Source organism: Epinephelus fuscoguttatus, linkage group LG10 (assembly GCF_011397635.1).
Source record: "Epinephelus fuscoguttatus linkage group LG10, E.fuscoguttatus.final_Chr_v1".
Lineage (NCBI taxonomy): Eukaryota > Metazoa > Chordata > Actinopteri > Perciformes > Serranidae > Epinephelus > Epinephelus fuscoguttatus.
The window spans coordinates 35411907-35431782 of NC_064761.1; the positions used below are offsets into that span (position 1 = coordinate 35411907).

General features: G+C 40.3%; 1 protein-coding gene across 1 annotated transcript; it reads left to right on the forward strand.

The window, feature by feature from the left end:
- The first annotated feature begins 486 nt into the window (after nucleotides 1-486).
- lrrc8c (leucine rich repeat containing 8 VRAC subunit C) lies at nucleotides 487-19602 on the forward strand. Its single transcript, XM_049587992.1, has 3 exons — nucleotides 487-681; nucleotides 11154-11296; nucleotides 13906-19602. Exons 2-3 carry the CDS (start codon nucleotides 11159-11161, stop codon nucleotides 16153-16155), a joined length of 2388 nt encoding a protein of 795 aa, XP_049443949.1. The 5' UTR covers nucleotides 487-681; nucleotides 11154-11158; the 3' UTR covers nucleotides 16156-19602.
- Nucleotides 19603-19876: the final 274 nt, after the last annotated feature.

Genomic DNA, 19876 nt, shown 5'->3' on the forward strand with positions numbered 1-19876 from the left:
CTTCACCTGTCAGTGGTTTGAATGTTTTCGTCGATCAGTGTTTATTTATTTGTAGTTTTAGTTATTTTCTTTGATTTGCATTTAAATTGTTAAATATGAATTGACTGATTAAAGATCAAATGTACTTTTTGATCAATTCAGTCACATGAAACAGAATTATCTAAAAGAGATTACATGTGTGCGATAATGTGCATTTAACATATACACTTACTGAGCACATTTTGGTGATGATACCTGTGAATTTATACACAAGTAGGATTTTTAGGACTTTTACTGCTTGTAGGTTACATTGTTTTAAGAGCCCAGAATGTGAGTACTTCTCCAGCACTGAATGGCCCAAATAAAACTGAGATAAAATACTTTTATTCAAAGACAAGTCAGAACAGATATCTAATAAGCATGCAGGCGGATGGTGTTGTTATTGTGAGTATTATTAGCAGAGGGGTGCTGCAGCTTTGGCCCCTGTCCCCTCTCAGCTGTCTCATAAACAACATCGATCACAAACCCTAAAGTCTCAGCTCGGTCTCCTCTCCAGTCCACGCCCCTCCGCCTGACACTACATGCCTGCATGGTCCGACCGGCCGAGGATCCAGGAAGGTTGGCGGACCGCGCACATCATGATCCGGGACCTGATCGCATGAAAGCCGAACATCCTCATCTGCAGCTCTCACCTAAAGGAAGGTAAACCACCACCACAGCCACCAACACTGTGATAATGTAGGCTTGATACACAGCATACTGGTGCGACGTCTACATCGCGTCATCTGCGGTCGGCGGCGCGTCTCACCAACTAGTTTCCACTGAGATCACCGTTACTTTACCTGCTGTAGACAAACAGTCACTGTGAGCAGGCGCTAGTTTGTGTACATGAGCCTCAAAGCCGCGTTCAAGCCTTGAATCTATTCTAACGGAAGCTCCTAACCGGATGACTTAATGATGCTTTGTGCTGATCTCAGGTTGAACCACAGCTCCTCTCTCTGTATTTGCACTTTTCCACAAGCTTCCGTTTCAACATAAAGTCTATAAAAGTGCGTCTCATTAATATCACACAAGATATGCTTTCTGCAATGCGGGTAGTTTTTTTCTTCCTCATGTCCTTAACGAGACAGGGGTTTTTGTGTGCCTGGGGCTGGGTGTGTTCCAAACATGTCTGTTTTTGGATATCTGGGATTCGGACAAATTTCCTGTCAGGAAGGGACAAGGATATGGCCTGGTCAGCTCAACTCAATGGCTGACTCATCCAGGGGGAAGACAGGATTTTTCCTAATGCAAACTACAGACTTCACACACAGAACCCAGAGGCTATTTTTATTTCATGATTCCACCCTATTATTAAAAATTTTAAAGGGCTGGACACTTCTCACTTACCACCGTTGGTATCTTGCCATGTGAGTATATTTGATTTTGTAAGCATAACTTTTGTTCATACTCAAACCTTAAAGGGACACATTTCCACATGATTCACTTTACGCAAGAACACAACTGATGATGTCGTCCTGCGTCATACACTCGCTCTCTCTTCTCTTTGTACACCCACGTTTGAACATGAGTGTACAAAGAGAAGAGAGAACTGCATACAGTGTGTTGGTGAAGATTCTCAGTCATCCAGGTCATGGTAATCTTAAGCCCCGTTTCCACTGAGCAATACGGTTCAGTTCGGTACACTTTTTTCAGTTTCCACTGTGAAAAGTTGTGCATGGTACCACTGGAACCGTTCCGTACCGACCCCATTTTTGGCCCCCCCTCTGTTGGGGTACCTAATGCACAGATCTGGTACTAAAAGGTGGAACTGTGAACACTGCAGTCTACGGTCACTCTGCTCAGGGCTGAGTTGTGGCTGGTTTTGAGGCTCATGTAACCACTGTTCATACCGTGGAGAGTTTTATTAGACTGTTACTATAAAAATAAAGGATGTTTTGCTGCCTCACACAGCAGCTGGAGTCAGAGAAAAGAATAATTTAATCCACTGTGCCGACTTTTAAGGTGGAACGTTTACTTGTAATGTTACTCAATGCATGAACTGATGACGTGAATCAATGAACACACCTTAAATTTCCATATGACAACTCTGACCATCACTTTAGTTTTAATATGATATGCACTTTTAGTAATGAGTGGATCTTCAAGTGTTCATATATATATTTTAATTTCAACCAGGACGGCACATATTCTTATCCTCACTCTGAGAAAAAAAAAGTGTAGCAGAACATCGTTCCTGTGGTCTACAGCAACACTAAACCCCTGAGCTTGCCTGAGAAGGACTAAATGCACAAACCCACTATTTTTGAATATCACATAAGAGAGAGAGAGACTCTCACTGCAGCCTGTTCTAATTTGTCCTGAAAATGTCACTGTGCAGCCTCGTTCTGTGGACGATAACGAGGTGCAGACTTCCATCTGTGTCACCGCTGACGGGGAAATACAGTGAGCGCTGGACGGTACCATGTCTGAAGGGTTATTTTTGGTTCCGAAGGTACCATACCAAAAGTGGTTGGTGGAAACCGGACATAAGTGCTACATCGTAGGTAACTGGGCTCTCGTTTATAAACCTTGAGCACGTACAAAACGTGGCCTGAAAGAGGCGTACGCCACTTCCTCCAGCTGTGATCTATAAAAACAGACTTGATGGGAGAAACTTTGACCCATGCTTACAAACATTTTGGAGACTGTATACTGGCGACGCAGATGGTGAAGTGGAAGTCTGATTGAATACATTTTTCCTTACATTCATTTTTGTTATGGATCCTACGCACTGTTTTATAAATGAGACCCCATTGAAGAAGCCTCTTGGATGAGAAGTGAAAGGTCTTCAAGAAACTCAAGCAAGTCCAGTTGCCTACGATATAGCACTAAAGATTGCGTTCAGTGTTGGAGGCGGGGCTTCAAAGCCAAGCGCTCCTCATGGGGCCGGGGTTCGAAAGACTTGGGCATGTAGGAGGAAAAGAAGGTCTAACAAAAGACACTATAGAACTACATTATGGGAAACGTAGGATCCAGTGTTTCTGGGACTTTAGAAGTCAGAATTTCTCTGCCTCTGCTGCTTCATTTTTGACCATTCTTTTGATTATGTGAGTCTTGTGAGCTCACCATCTTTAGGAAGGTGCAATGTTTAATTGCCAGAGTATGTCTTTAATACAGTAAATTAGTTTGTGGTGCGCCCATTATTGAAAAATGACATCTAAAAAAGTAATAACCATGATCAGTATCAACTGCCCTGCAGCTGGATAACCCGACAGAACACCAGTGGTGGAAGGAGTAATCAGATCTTTTATCAAAGTGAAAAGCTGTAATACCATGTACCATGTAATGTCCTGCTCTTAACAGTCCTTTTAGTCCAATCAAAATATACTCTGAGTATCAACAGTAAAACTATGCATATATATATAATTTGTAGACTGGGTTTATCGCCATTGTTAGGTTGCAGTTTGTGCTGCTCTCATCCCTTCCTGTCACTCCCTGAACAAAAATATACAAGTTTTTAACTAAAGTAGGTCATCAGTATGCAAGATAAGCAGTCTGTCATTCAGCAAGAAATCTGTGTGAGGACTCCAGAGCATTGACAGAAAATCAATTTTGTTTTGTGTGTAAAATCGTAATCTTCAAAGTAACTACAAATAATTTTAATGGACTGAGAAGCCCAATTTTACAATGTTGTGGAGCAGAAGTATAAAATAGTGAGCATAAAGCTCTCACAAAATTAATAAATAAAACATACATTATTATGTAGCAGATACCTAAAAACTTCAACAACTAGGAGGGGCGTGGACTCAACAACACGGAAGTTAACATGTGGGAAGGTGTAGGCAAAGAAAAGACTTTGTTATAGTTAAGAAAAGATCATGTTTTAGATAGATAGATAGATAGATAGATAGATAGATAGATAGATAACCCTAACCCTAACATATTTATGGTTTGCATAAATGTACAATGCCAACATTTATTTCTGGCTGAAATACAGAAGTGCAGCAAATTTGTACTTAAGTACAGTACTTTGTAAAAGTACTTCCTTAACGTACAGTTATGTAATTAACGTAAAGTTATGGAGGTTAGGTTTTGGAAAAGAAACATGGTGAGAACGTTGCTTAAAATGACTCAAAGTTTACATGCTACCCAACACACAATTCCAGTGCAAAGTCCCAGGCGAAAGTTTGTTTTTTGATGTTTCGTTCTGAACGTACCATTACGTAGTTTAAGATAAGTTAAGGAGGTTAGGTTTATGGAAAGAAATCTGGTGGGAATGTACCTTAAAATGACTCAACGTTCACAAACATCCGAACATGCAACTCCAGGGGAAAGTCCCTGGCACAATTTCGTTTTTTGACATTTCGTCCTTAACGTACCATTACGTAATTAACGTTAAGTTATGGAGGTTAGATTTAGGAAAAGAAATATGGTTGGGACCTACCTCTCAGGACTGCTGCCTTGTTTACTGCCATCAGCGTGTTGGTCAAGTTAGGGCAGCCTTTCAAAACACGTGGGATATGTACGAATTTTGGTGCATTGTTTTTCATAGGAAAACACCCGAAAAATTAACACTTTTCATAGGGATTATTTATTTCTTTAAAAAGTTGTTTCAGTAAAAACTGTTCACAGTGATGTCTGAGGGCGCATTCACACCAGGATAGTCCGGGGGAATCGGTTCGACTGGGTGGAGAATGCCGAAAAATTTCATACCTTCATTTGGTTCGGTTCACTTTCACACTGCACAGCGGACCAAACCGCCTGAACAACGTCACACAGTTACAACCGCTGCTCATCTGGGGGCAGTATTGCCCGAAACGACCTCTGAGCAGGAAGGAAAAAAAGCATGAGGAAGAAGAAAACCCGGCTCATCGATTGGCCAGGACCGGCGGAACAGCAATATTTGTTAACTTAGAAATATATTAAATAGTTAAATCTAAATATTAAATGTGGCACCTAAATGTTAAATGTTAAATCTAAATATTAAATCTAAATCTAAATGCTAAATCTAAATCTAAATCTAAATGTTAAATCTAAATATTAAATCTAAATCTAAATGCTAAATCTAAATCTAAATATTAAATCTAAATCTAAATCTAAATGTTAAATCTAAATGCTAAATATAAATATAAATATAAATGTTAAATCTAAATATTAAATCTAAATCTAAATCTAAATGTTAAATCTAAATGTTTTGGGTGAAACTAAATATTTAGTTAATATGCAAATTCACACTGCCGGTCACCGGAAGTACCAAAATAAAAGCTCGAGAGGGTCAGACTGTTTATAGAATCAAATAACGAATTAAAACCAACTTATCGGAAATGGACACTTGAACATACATTAGCGTGATAATAACTACCTAAAATAACAAGAAACGTGTTTGGAGAAATTTTATTTGATGTGTACTTTGAGCTGTTAGTGTCCCTTGGAGGAATCACCTTGTTGTTTACAAATACTTCGGGTAGAAGACCAGCGGAGTTTAGCAACATATATATATGCACATCTCACGTTTTTCACGTCACTGTATCACCGTTTAGACTAATCTGGTGTTTGTAAAGCCTATAAACACTATGACTGAACAAACATTACTATCACGGTCTGAAATTAATAACATGGTTATCGTAGATTAGCGAGGCTAACTGTTAGCTGTTAGCCCCGTTAGCGGTGTCTGTAATGACTCACTAACTCTAAACGGTCCGTGAAGAAAATATTTTTTCCAGCGGATGTCTTAGTTACAACATGATTGAGCTAACTGGAGTAGTTTAATGCCGTATCCGACAACGGGAGGCATTTAACAGATGACGTCCTGATAGCTTTGCTGCTGCTGCGGCCACTGATGCTTTCTAGACATCGTGATTTCCCAAAACTGAATAAATACCACACATCGCAACACAAAACTGCTTTGCTAGCTCAATCATGTTGTAACTAAGACATCCGCTGGTAAAAAATATTTTTTCACGGACCGTTTAAGAGTTAATGAGTCATTACAGACACTGCTCACGGTGCTAAGAACTGATGGTTGTTAGCTTAGCTTAGGTTGTTAATCCCTCCGAAGGACACTAACAACTCAAAGTACCGTCAAATAAAATTTCTCCAAACACGTTTCTTGTTATTTTAGGTAGTTATTATCACGCTAATGTATGTTCAAGTGTCCATTTCCCCCGATAAGTTGGTTTTAATTCATTATTTGATTCTATAAACAGTCTGACCATCTCGAGCTTTTATTTTGGTACTTCCGGTGACCGGCAGTGTGAATTTGCATATTAGCTAAATATTTAGTTTCACCCAAAACATTTAGATTTAACATTTAGATTTAGATTTAGATTTAGATTTAATATTTAGATTTAACATTTATATTTATATTTATATTTATATTTATATTTAGCATTTAGATTTAACATTTAGATTTAGATTTAGATTTAATATTTAGATTTAACATTTAACATTTAGGTGCCACATTTAATATTTAGATTTAACTATTTAATATATTTCTAAGTTAACAAATATTGCTGTAAATGTGGTAAAAGGTGACATTAAAAAAATCACAATACTTTTTTAAACATTGTTTGAAGCTAAATGTGGCAAAATGTTGATGTTATTTTCAGCGTGAGACACTTTACAAACGGCACCCCATAGGTACCTGCAAGCAACTGCGATATATAGTCCTCTGACCATATATCAATAAGCTCCTGCACTTCCTCACTACTCCACGTCTGCCCACGAGACATTTTCCAACTTTTTCGTTTTTGTTGGCTTTGTTTTTTTCCACCCAAAATGCACTGCGCTCTACGTCCTCTCTTTGGTTCACTTCCTCTCTTTGGTTCCCTGGATAGTCCAGTTGCAAGTGAACCACACCAGGGTTCACTTGCAAGTGAACCGAGACCCCCAGCTTTCAAGCGGACCAGGGTTTGCTCATTTGGTCAGCACCAGAGTTTGAGTGAGCGTTCACACCACTCCAAACAAACCGAACTATCTGTGGAAGCGGACCAGGGATCGTTTAAAGCGGACAAAACAGCGCCAGTGTGAACGCGTCCTGAGTTTCATTGTTCCAGGATACAGATGTTTCTGCTTTTTCAAAATTAAACAAACATGTACCAGTGTTAGCAACAAAATTCCAGCGAGATGGATTTCTCAAACCTTGGCATGGATAGATACAACTGGAGCTAAGTGAGAAAAATGTGTCTTGTAATTTGGCTGAACTGACCCTTTAAAGTCAACCATCCGTAGACAGTCTGGTGTAAACACCCCTGAGTGGCTCCTACCCGTCCTGCCTCCTGTCACAACACTGAGATGGAAGAATCAGTAAAGACATTTTGTGTGGAAAACTTAATTGAACTATCAAAAATATGATCTCTCTAAAAGGCCCCAGGCTTTTAGCAACCTATTCAATGATTCCTTACCGCTAAACTCATTAATAATGAACTTAAGTGTGAGTGTGGATGTATTCAGCTATTGACAGCACCTGTCTCTTTAGCACTGTGGCGTTGCAGATAATAAAACACTGTACATTATGGTCTGGCACCTTGTAAGTTATTCATTATACCTGCTCAAAATTCTGTACACACCCAAAACATGTTTCAATTTGGATGGTGTTTTAAATTCTTTGCATTTTTATTGCTGTTCCAGCCGATCCAATGGCTGTGATAGACTCATGCTAAATGTTTTCCACACTAAGATGTTTTACTACAAAAATCATTGGTGCTCCTGCAGAATTTTCATCAATGAGGCCTTTTAAGTTTGAATGACACTGCAGCCAACTCGCTGCCAGACTGATATTGGAAATAGGACACTTGCAGCTGGAGTAAGCTCTTTACAGAAGGTGACCACGGAGAGTGTGAGCAGAAAGCTGCATCAGGGATACACCACCCGTCTTCATGCTACAGCTGTTACCAAGGACAGGTTTTAAAGTCTCTGAAGAGATTAATAGTTTGAAGACCGTGCTGTGTGTAAACAACGGAAGGGATGAGATCTGGTTGAATTCAGTTTTGTCAGTCGTCGTGTGGGAAGCCACTTCACAAACAAGCTGGCCTCTGAGACTGTGAAGTCAATGTCCAAACACAAGCTCTACAAAGTCAATAACTAATGAGTCATTAGTTATTCTTATGGGGGCGCTGACTTTTAAATAATTACATTTGTAATGTGCATTTGTGTAATGTTGGAGCTCCACTTCAGAGGGACTCAACAGTTTGAGGAAACATTTGTATTTGCTGGTCTCTGTTTTCTACTGAGCTAATGCCAAAGAGGACAAGGTGGGAAAATTGAAGGTTCATAGCCGCTCTGGAGACTGGCAAAGGAGGACTCGTTGGGTTTAGAGGTCCAGGATTAACGAGACTTAAGGCGAGGACATACTGTCTGCAGCGGATGTCTGTGGACAGATGCGTAGACATGCACGCAGTTCCATCAATACTATAATTACAGTTTGGCATCAGCCCCTACGAACAGGAGGGCTGGGAGGTGAGCTAACCATCCTGCTGCTGCCAACATTGGATGAAATTTTGGTAAGCGATGCCACTGGTACTGGAGTGAATATCCAACTAAACACTGACTTTACGCTTGCTAGGCGTACAAAAAATGGGCTGCACATGGACATCCACATATGGGTCTAAACGGACCGTGGAGGACAAATCTGCAGCTTCGCGAGTGTTCGTATGGCCAAAGTGATGTCACATCATCAGACACGCCCCTTCCCATGCAGCTGGCTTTCACCGTCCGAGTACTGGACACAGCGTTGGAGGCGACGCCCTGTTCATTGCGATCAAAGTTGCTCAGTGGCACATGAAACCAAAAACATTTACTTGCAGCATATGAAATTACCCAGATGATCAGCACAGCTTTTCCAACATGTGGCCCAAAGACCAGGCACCTTAGAGACTTGAGACGGCTACTTCTGGTTTAGCACTTTGCTAACTAGAAGGGTGATAATGATTTAATTTTGAGACTCATCTAGACTCTCCAAATGATACTGGACCAAATAGATAAAATTCAAAAAGTGAAAGGAATCATTTTGCCGGGGGTTGTGATGCTCACAAAAATGTATCCTTTGATTTACAGACATCTCTTTCCCAGTGTAAGTCTACTGGAAAAAGTCTGTCTGGGCCCTATGGCATCTCGTGACGTGTCCATGTAAATGCACTATTTGGCCACTATGAAAATTGTCTTCAAAGCCTGACACACTTCCTGGTCCTGGTTTGTGCACAGCCAACATTTTCTAACTATGTGGAAATGGCTGAGAGGAGAAAATAACAACCAGTATAAAAATGCCATTATTTTGATACAGTTACACCTCCAAAACACCAACTCCAAATGTGGTGTTCCCCAGGGATCAATCCTCGGGCCATTGTTATTTCTTATTTATATCAATGATTTGTCCAATGTATCAGATCAGCCATCCAAAATTTTATTTGCTGATGATACTAGTTTGTTTTATTCCCATAGAAATCCTAATGTAATTATGAAAGTTGTCAATGAAGAGTTAGACAAAATCTCCAAATGGTTCAAAATCAATAAATTATCACTAAACATTAAGAAAACAAATTTTATTCTGTTTAGTTACAATCACAAGAAGCTCACTGAGAATATAACAGTGTTGATTGATAATGTTTCAATAGCTAATGTTGAATCAACTAATTTTCTTGGTGTACTAATTGATAAAAACCTATCCTGGAAGCCTCACTTTTCATTTATTTCATCTAAAATTGCAAAAAATATTGGAATAATTGGAAAAATTCGTTATCTTTTAAACACAAAAGTTTCCCTCAACCTTTATTATTCTATGATTTATCCCTTTATCAGTTACTGCAACATTGCCTGGGCCAGTGCTCACCAGACAAAACTGCAACCAATTTGTAGGTTACAAAAACAAGCTATGAGAATTATTGCCTTTTCAGCTCCAAGAAGTCATTCATTACCTTTGTTTCATAAATTTGGCATCCTCAATATTTATCAGATTAATAAACTCCAAATTACTCAATTTGTATATGGTTCTTTAAATAAAACACTTGCTGTGTGTGTGATATCATGCCTTTATGCACATGACAATGTTTAATTTAATGTTTATCTAGTGAAGTCCTCTTGTCAAGCTCCTTGAGGGTTTTTTGGACCTCCTTGCATGTTCCCCATTGTTCTTTTATTTATTTATTTATTTCCTAAAAAGATGTTCTTACATCACCGACTGTAAATTGTTTTAATGGTAATTGTATTACTGATTGTCAATTTTTTTATGGTAATTATAATGATGACCTTTTTTTATATGTGCTAAATAAACAAATAAACAAACACAAGTACACAAATCAGCTTCACTATACCTCGCAGCATTCACAGACAAAGCACTTGTCTTTATCTGGACACATTTTCCCCACAAATATAACGTGCTAATGTTTCTAGTACAAGCCTATGGCATTTTACATTGTATAAATTAGCCTAGTGGCTAGCAGACTTTTCCCTTACTCATATGAAGCCAGGGACAACAGCAACATTTAATAAAGGTAACGTTAAAAAATTCAGCTCTGTTACAACTCACAAGGTTCACCGACAAAACAACTGTCTTATGCTAAACACATTTTCCAAACAAATATAACATGCAAACATTATTAGCACAAACCTATTTTACATTGTATAAATTCCCCTAGCGACTAGCAGAGATTTCCTCTACTCATATGAAGCCAGGATAAATCATAGAGAAGAGTTAAAATGCTATTTTGTGGAGGCTTTATTGTCTTCACAATTTATTGTTTCTTATCTGTGACATTAAAGTAAATAAAAGCTTTGTTTCCACTGAGGGAAATGGTTTCAGCTTACAGAAATAGACAGGAGGTCTGTGTTGCCGTGACGTGTAGTTACATTTCTGGGAAGGTGCACATCAGGCTGTAGCGTAAGGTATGTTGATGCAGAGACTACACCGTAGGTACGGCACCGATTTGACGCAGAAATATAAATCCCGCTTTAGGAGTGAGAGTGTGTTGAGTTGTTTCACATCACCCTGTCCTGCACTAGATGAAAACTTGTTATTACAGTTAATCTTGAGGGGGTCATTAGTAAAGACTGAACTCTGCTGTGAGTCGTTATAAACCGGAATATCCTTTATACTGTGAATTAAATGATGTCATTGTTTTGCCCCTATGTTGCCAAACCATTTGTCCCATTGTACTGACTAAAAGCTATGTGGATATTTTTCCTCTCTTTTGTTAAAGGTATCATGATTCCTGTGATGGAATTCCGGCAGTTCTCTGAACAGCAGCCAGCGTTCAGAGTCCTGAAGCCGTGGTGGGATGTGTTCACCGACTACTTGTCTGTAATCATGCTCATGATCGGCGTCTTTGGATGCACTCTTCAGGTCAGTGACGTACGGGCTCCATCTTCATGTGTTGCATAAGGTTATGTAATGGCTTGTGCTGCCTGTGCTTCCACTTTTCAAATGACAGTGAGGGAGAGTTGTGGCTAATGCACGCTAATGTAACATGAGTTTGAACTACAGCATGTTTATGAGATAAAAGGAGTTGTTCTACTGTTTCTTTTATTAAATCTAGAGTAATTTAATTTACTAGCACAAGCACAGGCTCTCTGATAGAACATTACTGCTCTGTCTCCTGCACTGGCACCAGCTCAAAAGCACTATTTCCCTGCTTTTACAACCTGGATTGAGCAGCAAAGGAAGCATTCAGCCCGACAGGAGTTTACCAGTGGAAACATTTACCCACCCAGCCCCCTTTTAGTAAACATAAGATTCCAAACTCTTGTGGCCTGGTGCTTAAAATCTCTCTCTGTGTGGAAAAAGGGTCGTTATTTTGGCTCCTGCAGCACTCAGTAGTGTAAATCCCAGAAATTATACCAAAACATTTTCAGAAAAACTGTTAACAGGATATTTGTCAGAGTCAAAGCAGCTATTGTTCCCAGATCTCACTGTAACAGTGTTTGGACATGATCTAACAGTTAGTAAATGAGTGGGTAATTGTTTACCTAGTCAAGTTTACTTCATAAGTCAGGATATTATCAACATGCCATTTTGTGTAGTGCCTCCATTGCCTCACACAGTAATATGTGCATTTATATTTAGAGGGAGCAACACACACAGAGGGAGAATGAGACTGTAATGTTCTGCAGAGCAGCTCCTCAGAGACCCGAGCAGACCTGACTTTGCACTTCAGTCTGCTGTGCTGCATCACAGCTGCATTGCCCTTACTACAGTAATAATGTCCTGTTTTATTCACTCCTCACAAACGTAGCTAGTGAGCATTTACATACTGTAATAGTTTTATCTGACTCCAAACAAGGAGTGTTTCCCCTTCAGCCCGGCCACCATTGAATTTAAGTGCCCATTTCCTGTTATTAGCATTGCAGAGTGAAGCACCAGTTTATCGTCATTCACCAAAGGCAGGCAGTTTACGGATGTTCACTGACACCAGCTTTTGTCCAGTGTTTTGTCCAGTTTGTTTACATGCACTCAGTAACCCAGGTTACTCAAAGACATCAGGTCACACACAGGTCATCATAAAATGCACTGTATTAACCTGGTCACTGTAAATCCTTGTAAACGTGCAGCAAGTTCACTTTATACACCATGAGCACTTCTATAGAGCTCTTTGTTGGCAGTGTGTCAATGTATTACTGCAGATGGGAAAGAGCCTCTGCCAAACCACATCCCCAGGAATACAGCCAAGTCTTGCTTTCCCAGTGGCCACTTGCAGTATTGCAGCATTTGTCCACCATTGAAAAAGAGGGGTCTGTAAAATTGTTGACAGGACACCTAGAACTGCAAGTAAGTTTATATCAGGCTGCTGTATGAAGTGTTTGTTTTTCTGACAGGTTTGTCTTCAATTAGTTACTTAACACTATAAAATGGGGATTTAAAACATGATTGACAACTGTGTGAGCCAATCGGTGGGCTCACATTCAGTGGCACTGCAAAGGATTGGTCGGACGGGTGTATGGGCGGGAAACTTGATACAACGGATATCGCTAATGTGCAGACTCTGACTCTGAATGATGTCACCAGAACCGAACAAGATGGCAGTAGCAGCATGCAAGATATTTTAGCCTCACTCTTCTACAGTGGGGATAAGTGGAGACGTGTTGTCCATCTTCATATACAGTCTACGCTTGAACCAGTGATTAATTCTGCCATTTTTTGACGCTCCTGGGTCTCATGCACAATAGATTCAGCAGCACAGGTTGTGCCCCTCAGTGTGTCTCCATACACTGAGTGCATATGGCGGTTGATGGTGATGTAGCGTGCAGATGATGATCACTGATAATTTTGCATTCAGATGCCCAATAAATTGGCTTTCTCCAGGTAATATTCATCTGGGTAATTCAGGTCTCTTCACAGCCCCTTTCCCACTGGACAAACTGGTTTTTGTCTTTAGTGTGAAAGGTTACAATTGGCATTCCCAGCTGTTACACATATTAATCGGCTTTGGCTCCAATCTGCAGTGATGGACCCATGACAACCAGATGGGCGCGCTAGTTTTAGCCCCTTTTCCGGCACAACCGTCGGTGACTTCTGCAACTCTTTGTCATCTCAGCCACAAGATCAATCCACCTCTGTCCAAGCAGCACTCAAACATTGTTCCAAATGAGTCGCCATCTTGTTTGAAGAGAGACTGAGGAAGTAACAGTTATAAAAAAGAAGTAACCACTAACGTTTTCACTGGCCTCCATGCTGCTTTCTGCTCTTTACTAGCCCCATTTTCTGGCACATTCATGACACACCAGGAAAAAAACAAATGGAGGCATACTTGTCTACTTGCAATGGGATTTACGTTTAAAAAAACTCTCATATGTGCACTAATGTTGGTGGAGAAGGGGAATAAGTGGGCCTTCAGACTAAAAGCAGTCCTGCCTTAAAGTAATGCATGAGGCTGCGTTGGTGAGGACAATTACGAAATAATGTCTTTTAGTTTCTCTAATCTTTGTTCTAATTCTTTTTTCTACATTTCGTTTCAGGTAATGCAAGATAAAATCATATGCCTTCCTCAGAGAGTGCCGGTGCCTTCGGAGAACACAAGTGAAGTGGAAGTGAAATCACTGTTACATCTGCAGCCCAACACATCAGCCATACCAAAAGAAATGACAGGCCTGAAAACAGATCTGGATCTTCAACAGTACAGTTTCATCAATCAGATGTGTTATGAGAAGGCTCTGCACTGGTATGCCAAGTACTTTCCTTATTTGGTTCTTATACACACTCTTGTTTTCATGGTGTGCAGCAACTTCTGGTTCAAATTCCCCGGCTCGAGCTCTAAAATAGAGCATTTTATCTCCATGCTTGGCAAGTGCTTCGACTCTCCGTGGACCACACGTGCTTTGTCGGAGGTGTCCGGAGAAAATCCCGAAGAAAAGGACCATAAAAAGAGCGCCACCTCAAGGTCCAACATCATTGTGTCTCCTGGAGAAGGAAGCCTGGAGAAGACCCAGTCCCTCCGGTCGATCCCGGAAAAGATTGTAGTTGAAAAGCCATCAGCAAGTGTTCTTGATAAAAAAGAGGGTGAACAAGCTAAAGCTCTTTTTGAAAAGGTGAAGAAGTTCCGTTTGCACGTTGAGGAAGGAGACATCCTGTATCTTATGTACGTTCGTCAGACAGTGTTCAAAGTGTTTAAATTCCTCCTGATCATTGCCTATAATAGCTCTCTCGTCAATAAAGTGCGGAACAGAGTGCGTTGCGAAGTTGAGATCCAGGACATGACAGGCTACAAAGATTTCGAATGTAATCACACAATGGCTCACCTGTTTTCTAAGCTGTCTTACTGTTACCTGTGTTTAGTAGCTGTCTATGGGTTAACAAGCCTTTACACCTCTTACTGGCTGTTTTACCGCTCACTGAAAGAATACTCCTTTGAGTATGTGCGACAGGAAACAGGCATCAACGACATCCCGGACGTCAAAAACGACTTTGCTTTCATGCTACACATGATCGATCAGTACGACCCGCTGTACTCCAAACGATTTGCAGTTTTTCTCTCTGAGGTCAGTGAGAACAAACTGAAACAGCTGAACCTCAATCATGAGTGGACCCCGGAGAAATTGCGCCAGAGACTGCAGACTAACGGCAACAACAGACTTGAACTTCAGCTGTTCATGCTCCCTGGGTTACCCGACACTGTCTTTGAGTTGACGGAGCTGCAGTCACTCAAGCTGGAGATCATCAACAATGTCACCATCCCTGCTTCAATCTCTCAGCTGGAAGACCTTCAGGAGTTGTCTCTTTACCAATGCTCTCTAAAGTTGCACACAACAGCTACCTCCTTCCTCAAAGAGAACCTGAAAGTGCTTCGTGTGAAATTCGATGATAACAGGGAACTTCCAAACTGGATGTATGGCCTGCGCAGCTTAGAGGAGCTCTATCTCACCGGGTCTCTGAGCCCTGATGCCTCCAAAAATATAGTTCTTGAGTCACTGCGGGAGTTGAAGTGCCTGAAAACTCTCTCCCTTAAGAGTAATTTGACCAAGATACCCCAGTCTATCGTGGATGTTTCCAGCCACCTGCAGCGCCTGTACTTACACAATGATGGCACTAAGCTAGTAATGCTCAACAACCTGAAAAAGATGACCAACCTGATCGAATTGGAACTCGTGCGTTGTGATCTGGAACGCATCCCACATGCAATCTTCAGCCTAACGAATCTGCAAGAGCTTGACCTGAAAGAGAACAACCTTCGCTCAATAGAAGAGATCATCAGCTTCCAGCATCTTCGAAAACTCACTTGCCTCAAACTTTGGTACAATGGCATCATGTACATCCCGGAGCATATCAAGAAGCTCGGCAGCCTAGAGCGCCTCTACTTCAGCCACAACAAGATTGAGATTTTGCCTTCGCACCTGTTCTTGTGCAACAAGTTGCGCTACCTGGACCTGTCCAACAATGACATCAGATTCATTCCTCCAGAAATCGGAGTCCTTCAGAGTCTCCAGTATTTCTCTGTCACCTGCAACAAAATCGAAAATCTACCAGATGAGCTTTTCTTTTGCAAAAAGCTCAAAACACTAAAGCTCGGCAAAAACTCGCTGTCTATACTCTCACCAAAAATTTCCTACCTAGCTCTTCTGACATACTTGGACCTCAAATGCAACCACTTTGAGTTCCTGCCCCAAGAGCTTGGTTGCTGTCGTGCTTTGAAGCGCAGTGGCCTTATGGTGGAAGAGACACTGTTTGAAACTCTGCCTTCTGATGTCAGGGACCAAATGAAGGCTGAGTGAGACGCCTTATTGTAGCCACAGTGCCTGCTGTCTGTTCTGTCTACCACTGCAGAGCATTTTTTTTTGTATGAACTCATTACCATATTTAAGTATTACACTACTGTTAAGAAAGTTATTCTTCCAGTTTCTTTGACGAGGGGAAAAATTACTTATTCATTTATTGTCACATAGAGTGTGGCTGCAACAGGAGTGCTTGTTTTGTTGTTTATTGACATGTTACAACCCTGTCGCCTGAAAAAATGTAGGCATACGTTTCGCCAAACTATGGATACATTACATCTGTATGCAATTATATACACTAGCAGATAGGCTGAAACTTGTGGTTGTGTTTGGCATAAATGGTTAAGAAAAGCTCATGTTTTGGCTTGAACTACCTGCTTCTGATGGCACTATTCCGGCAGGAAACGCAGCAATGTCTCAGTAAAAAAGAGCCTCTTTTTGTGGCACTATCTTCGGCGTAAAAACAGTGACAGCTCACTAAAAAACAACCACATTTGGTGGCTAAAAAGCTGCTCAGAACTTAGCAATGAAGAGCTAAGTGTGGCCATCTACGGTGCCCCCCCCCTCCAGATGACAAAATCAACTCATACACTCCGTCGGTTTAGGAACGTTTGTATGGTACGTAGGAAACATACAAATGTTATGTATTTTTGGTTTGCAGAAATGTGCAGTGCCAACATTTTCCTCTGGCAACTGGGCTGCATATTATCCTTTCGCAAGACCTACTTAAAGGAACAGTTTAGCATTTTTGGAAATACACTGTCTTGCTTTCTTGCTTGGAGTTAGATGTGAATATTAACATCAATCTCATATCTGTAAGTTAAACATGAAACTATAGCCAGCAGGCAGTTAACTTAGCTTAGCACAAAGACTGGAAGAGGGAAACAGCTGGAACAGCCATGATCTGTCTGAAGGTGAACCTACCACCAACTTTGAAACTAACTAATTCACACATTATAGCGTATTTTGTTAATATTGCACAAAAACTGAAATGTTAAAATGGTAAGTTGTGGGTTAATGGGGAGCTGCATGCTGGACTATTTTTGTCCTGGTTTTGTCCTGGAGTTCCTTTCTTAATTTCTGAACTTTAATGCTGATTAAGGCTGCAAAGTTGGATTTATTCAAAAAACACTTAAAACACATTAAATTTGGCTCAATAGTGACAATATTAAACACAAGTACAGAATTTGGCTCCATTATAACCTGCAAGGTTTACAGATAAAACTCTTGTCTTTTGCTAGACATGTTTTCCCTCCATATACAACATGCTAACAATCTTAGCATAGGCCTATGACATTTTACATTACATAAATTAGCCTAGCTGCTAGTGGAGTTTTCCTCTACTCATATGAAGCCAGGAGGTAACGTTATAAATTTCAGCTGCATTGTAACTCACAAGATTCACCAACAACTGTCTTTTACTCGACACGTTTTCCCTACAAATACAACATGCTAATGTTATTAGCACAAGCCTGAGGCATTTTTACATTGCATAAATTAGCCTAGCCACTAATGGAGTTTTCCTCCACTCATATGAAGCTAGGAACAACGGAAACATTTAACAAAGGTACATTACAAAAATCAGCTGCAGTGAAACTCACAAGATCCACCAACAAAACAACGGTCTTTTACTTGACATGTTTCCCCTACAAATACAACATGCTAATGATATTAGCACAAGCCTGAGGCATTTTACATTGTGTAAGTTAGCCTAGCTGCTAGCGGAGCTTTCCACTACTTATATGAAGCAAGGATAAAACACACACACGACTAACAATGCTTCACAATTTATTGTTTGTTTTCATATGTGAAAAAAGGTAAATTTAGGGCCTGTGTCCACATAGCATTTTTCATTAGCACAAAAGAGGTGGCTTCATAAAAAAGTGCTCCAAGGGCTTTTATAAAATGATGCGCTGCACGTGGATTTTGTTGCTATGACGACAATATCTTGCCATTAATGTTAGCTATAGGTAGCTAATGCAATGCTATGTTAACACAGGGTCAACGACACAGTTAAGGCCAAAGCACACCGGCAGCGTCATATGACGCGAGTCAAGTGCCGCCCCCAACACACACAAAAAGCGTCGCGCTGCGGGCGTCAACCGGATTTCTACTGCAAACTCCAGTCTGCAAGAGCTGGGAAGTACAAAATAGCGGTTTTTCAAGGGCGGCGACGCTGGAAAAATAGGACAATAGCGTAAAGTGCCGCGGCACGTCGACGCATGTCGAGCCGCCGCCGGTGTGGGTTTGTAAATAGAAAATAATGGGGGCGGCTGTTTTGACACACGTCGTACGGCGCCGGTGTGTTTTGGCCTTTAGCTGACAACGTTATGGTGACAAAAGCACAACAATCCACCAGCAGCACCCAGTGTCCACCGACTGATCTGCTCCCACAAACAGAATTTCTGTCTTCACTGTGACAGTAGCCTTGCGAAAAGAGCAGCAGTGACGTCACCAGCACCTTTCTGAAAAGTTTAGAGATTTTAAATAGAAGTGCTCGCAGCGGCTGCAGAAAACGCCAGTGCGCTTTGAAAAATGATGGCTGATATGCTCCCTCCTCATTGGGAACAATTGAAAAAAGCTGAAGAAGAAATATTATGTGGACATAGGCCCTTAAGTTTTAATGGTTTTCAGCCTACTAACATAAACAGGAGTATGTGTAGTTAAATTTCTGGGGAGGTGCACATTAGGCTATGGTGCAGGGTATGTGTCTACACAGAACCTATGAGTATGAATCCCAATTTAGAGGTGCTGGTAAGCTGATTTATTTAATTTATGGACAGAATCGGAGTAGCCACTTTCCTCTGCTTCCAGTCTGTAGCCTCATATTTAGTGAACAGACTAGAGAGCGATATCCACCTTCTCATCTAACGCTCAACAAGAAAGCAAACACGCATTGCTAAAATCATAAAATCATTTCATCACTGAATGTAAATCTAAACTGAAGACCTCACTAAAATTTAGGCCAGTAGCCTTACATATGCTGTACTGTATATATGTTATGTTGCCTTTAAAAAGTATTTTTATTTTCTTCAGGAGACTGTTAGTTCACATGGAGCGCAGCAGGAGACATGCAAAAAAACAAGGGATATATCTTACATACGAACATGTAATACCTTGGCTAAATAATTCTGTATTATAGAAATAAGTGCATTAAACTTATGGACTTTGTCATACTGGTGTTTTTCTTTGGCTCTTGAAATGTGCACAAGATGTTTGCAGCACATAGAAATGTATTTATAAACAGGTTTTTTTTATGTTGTTGACTAATAAAAATTTATATATGTATGTAATTCTCATTTCTTAGGTTGAAATTTATTGAAGTTCCTAGAGCACAAAATCCACTATTTAAAAATGTATTTGATTCGATCAGTGATGCAGTGTGGTGAAAAAAATAAAATTAAATCTGTTATTGTACTTGATATTTTTAAAAGGGTAACTGCACATTGTATGTTCTCAGTTGTGTTGTGGGATTAGATATTACTTGCTGGCTGGTGAGGATTAATAAGGCAAAGGAGATTAGTCTATTATTACACGCACATGAGGCACCGATGAAAAAATAAAGTTGTCTAGAACAAAAATTTGGAACAAATGTTACTGAAACAAGGGAAGGACATTGTTCAAAAATCACCTAGTTTGTATATAACTTTTGGCTTATCTGATTGTAATAACAAAAATACTTAAAACATAGATGGATGGTCTAAATAATACTTTGGCTCAT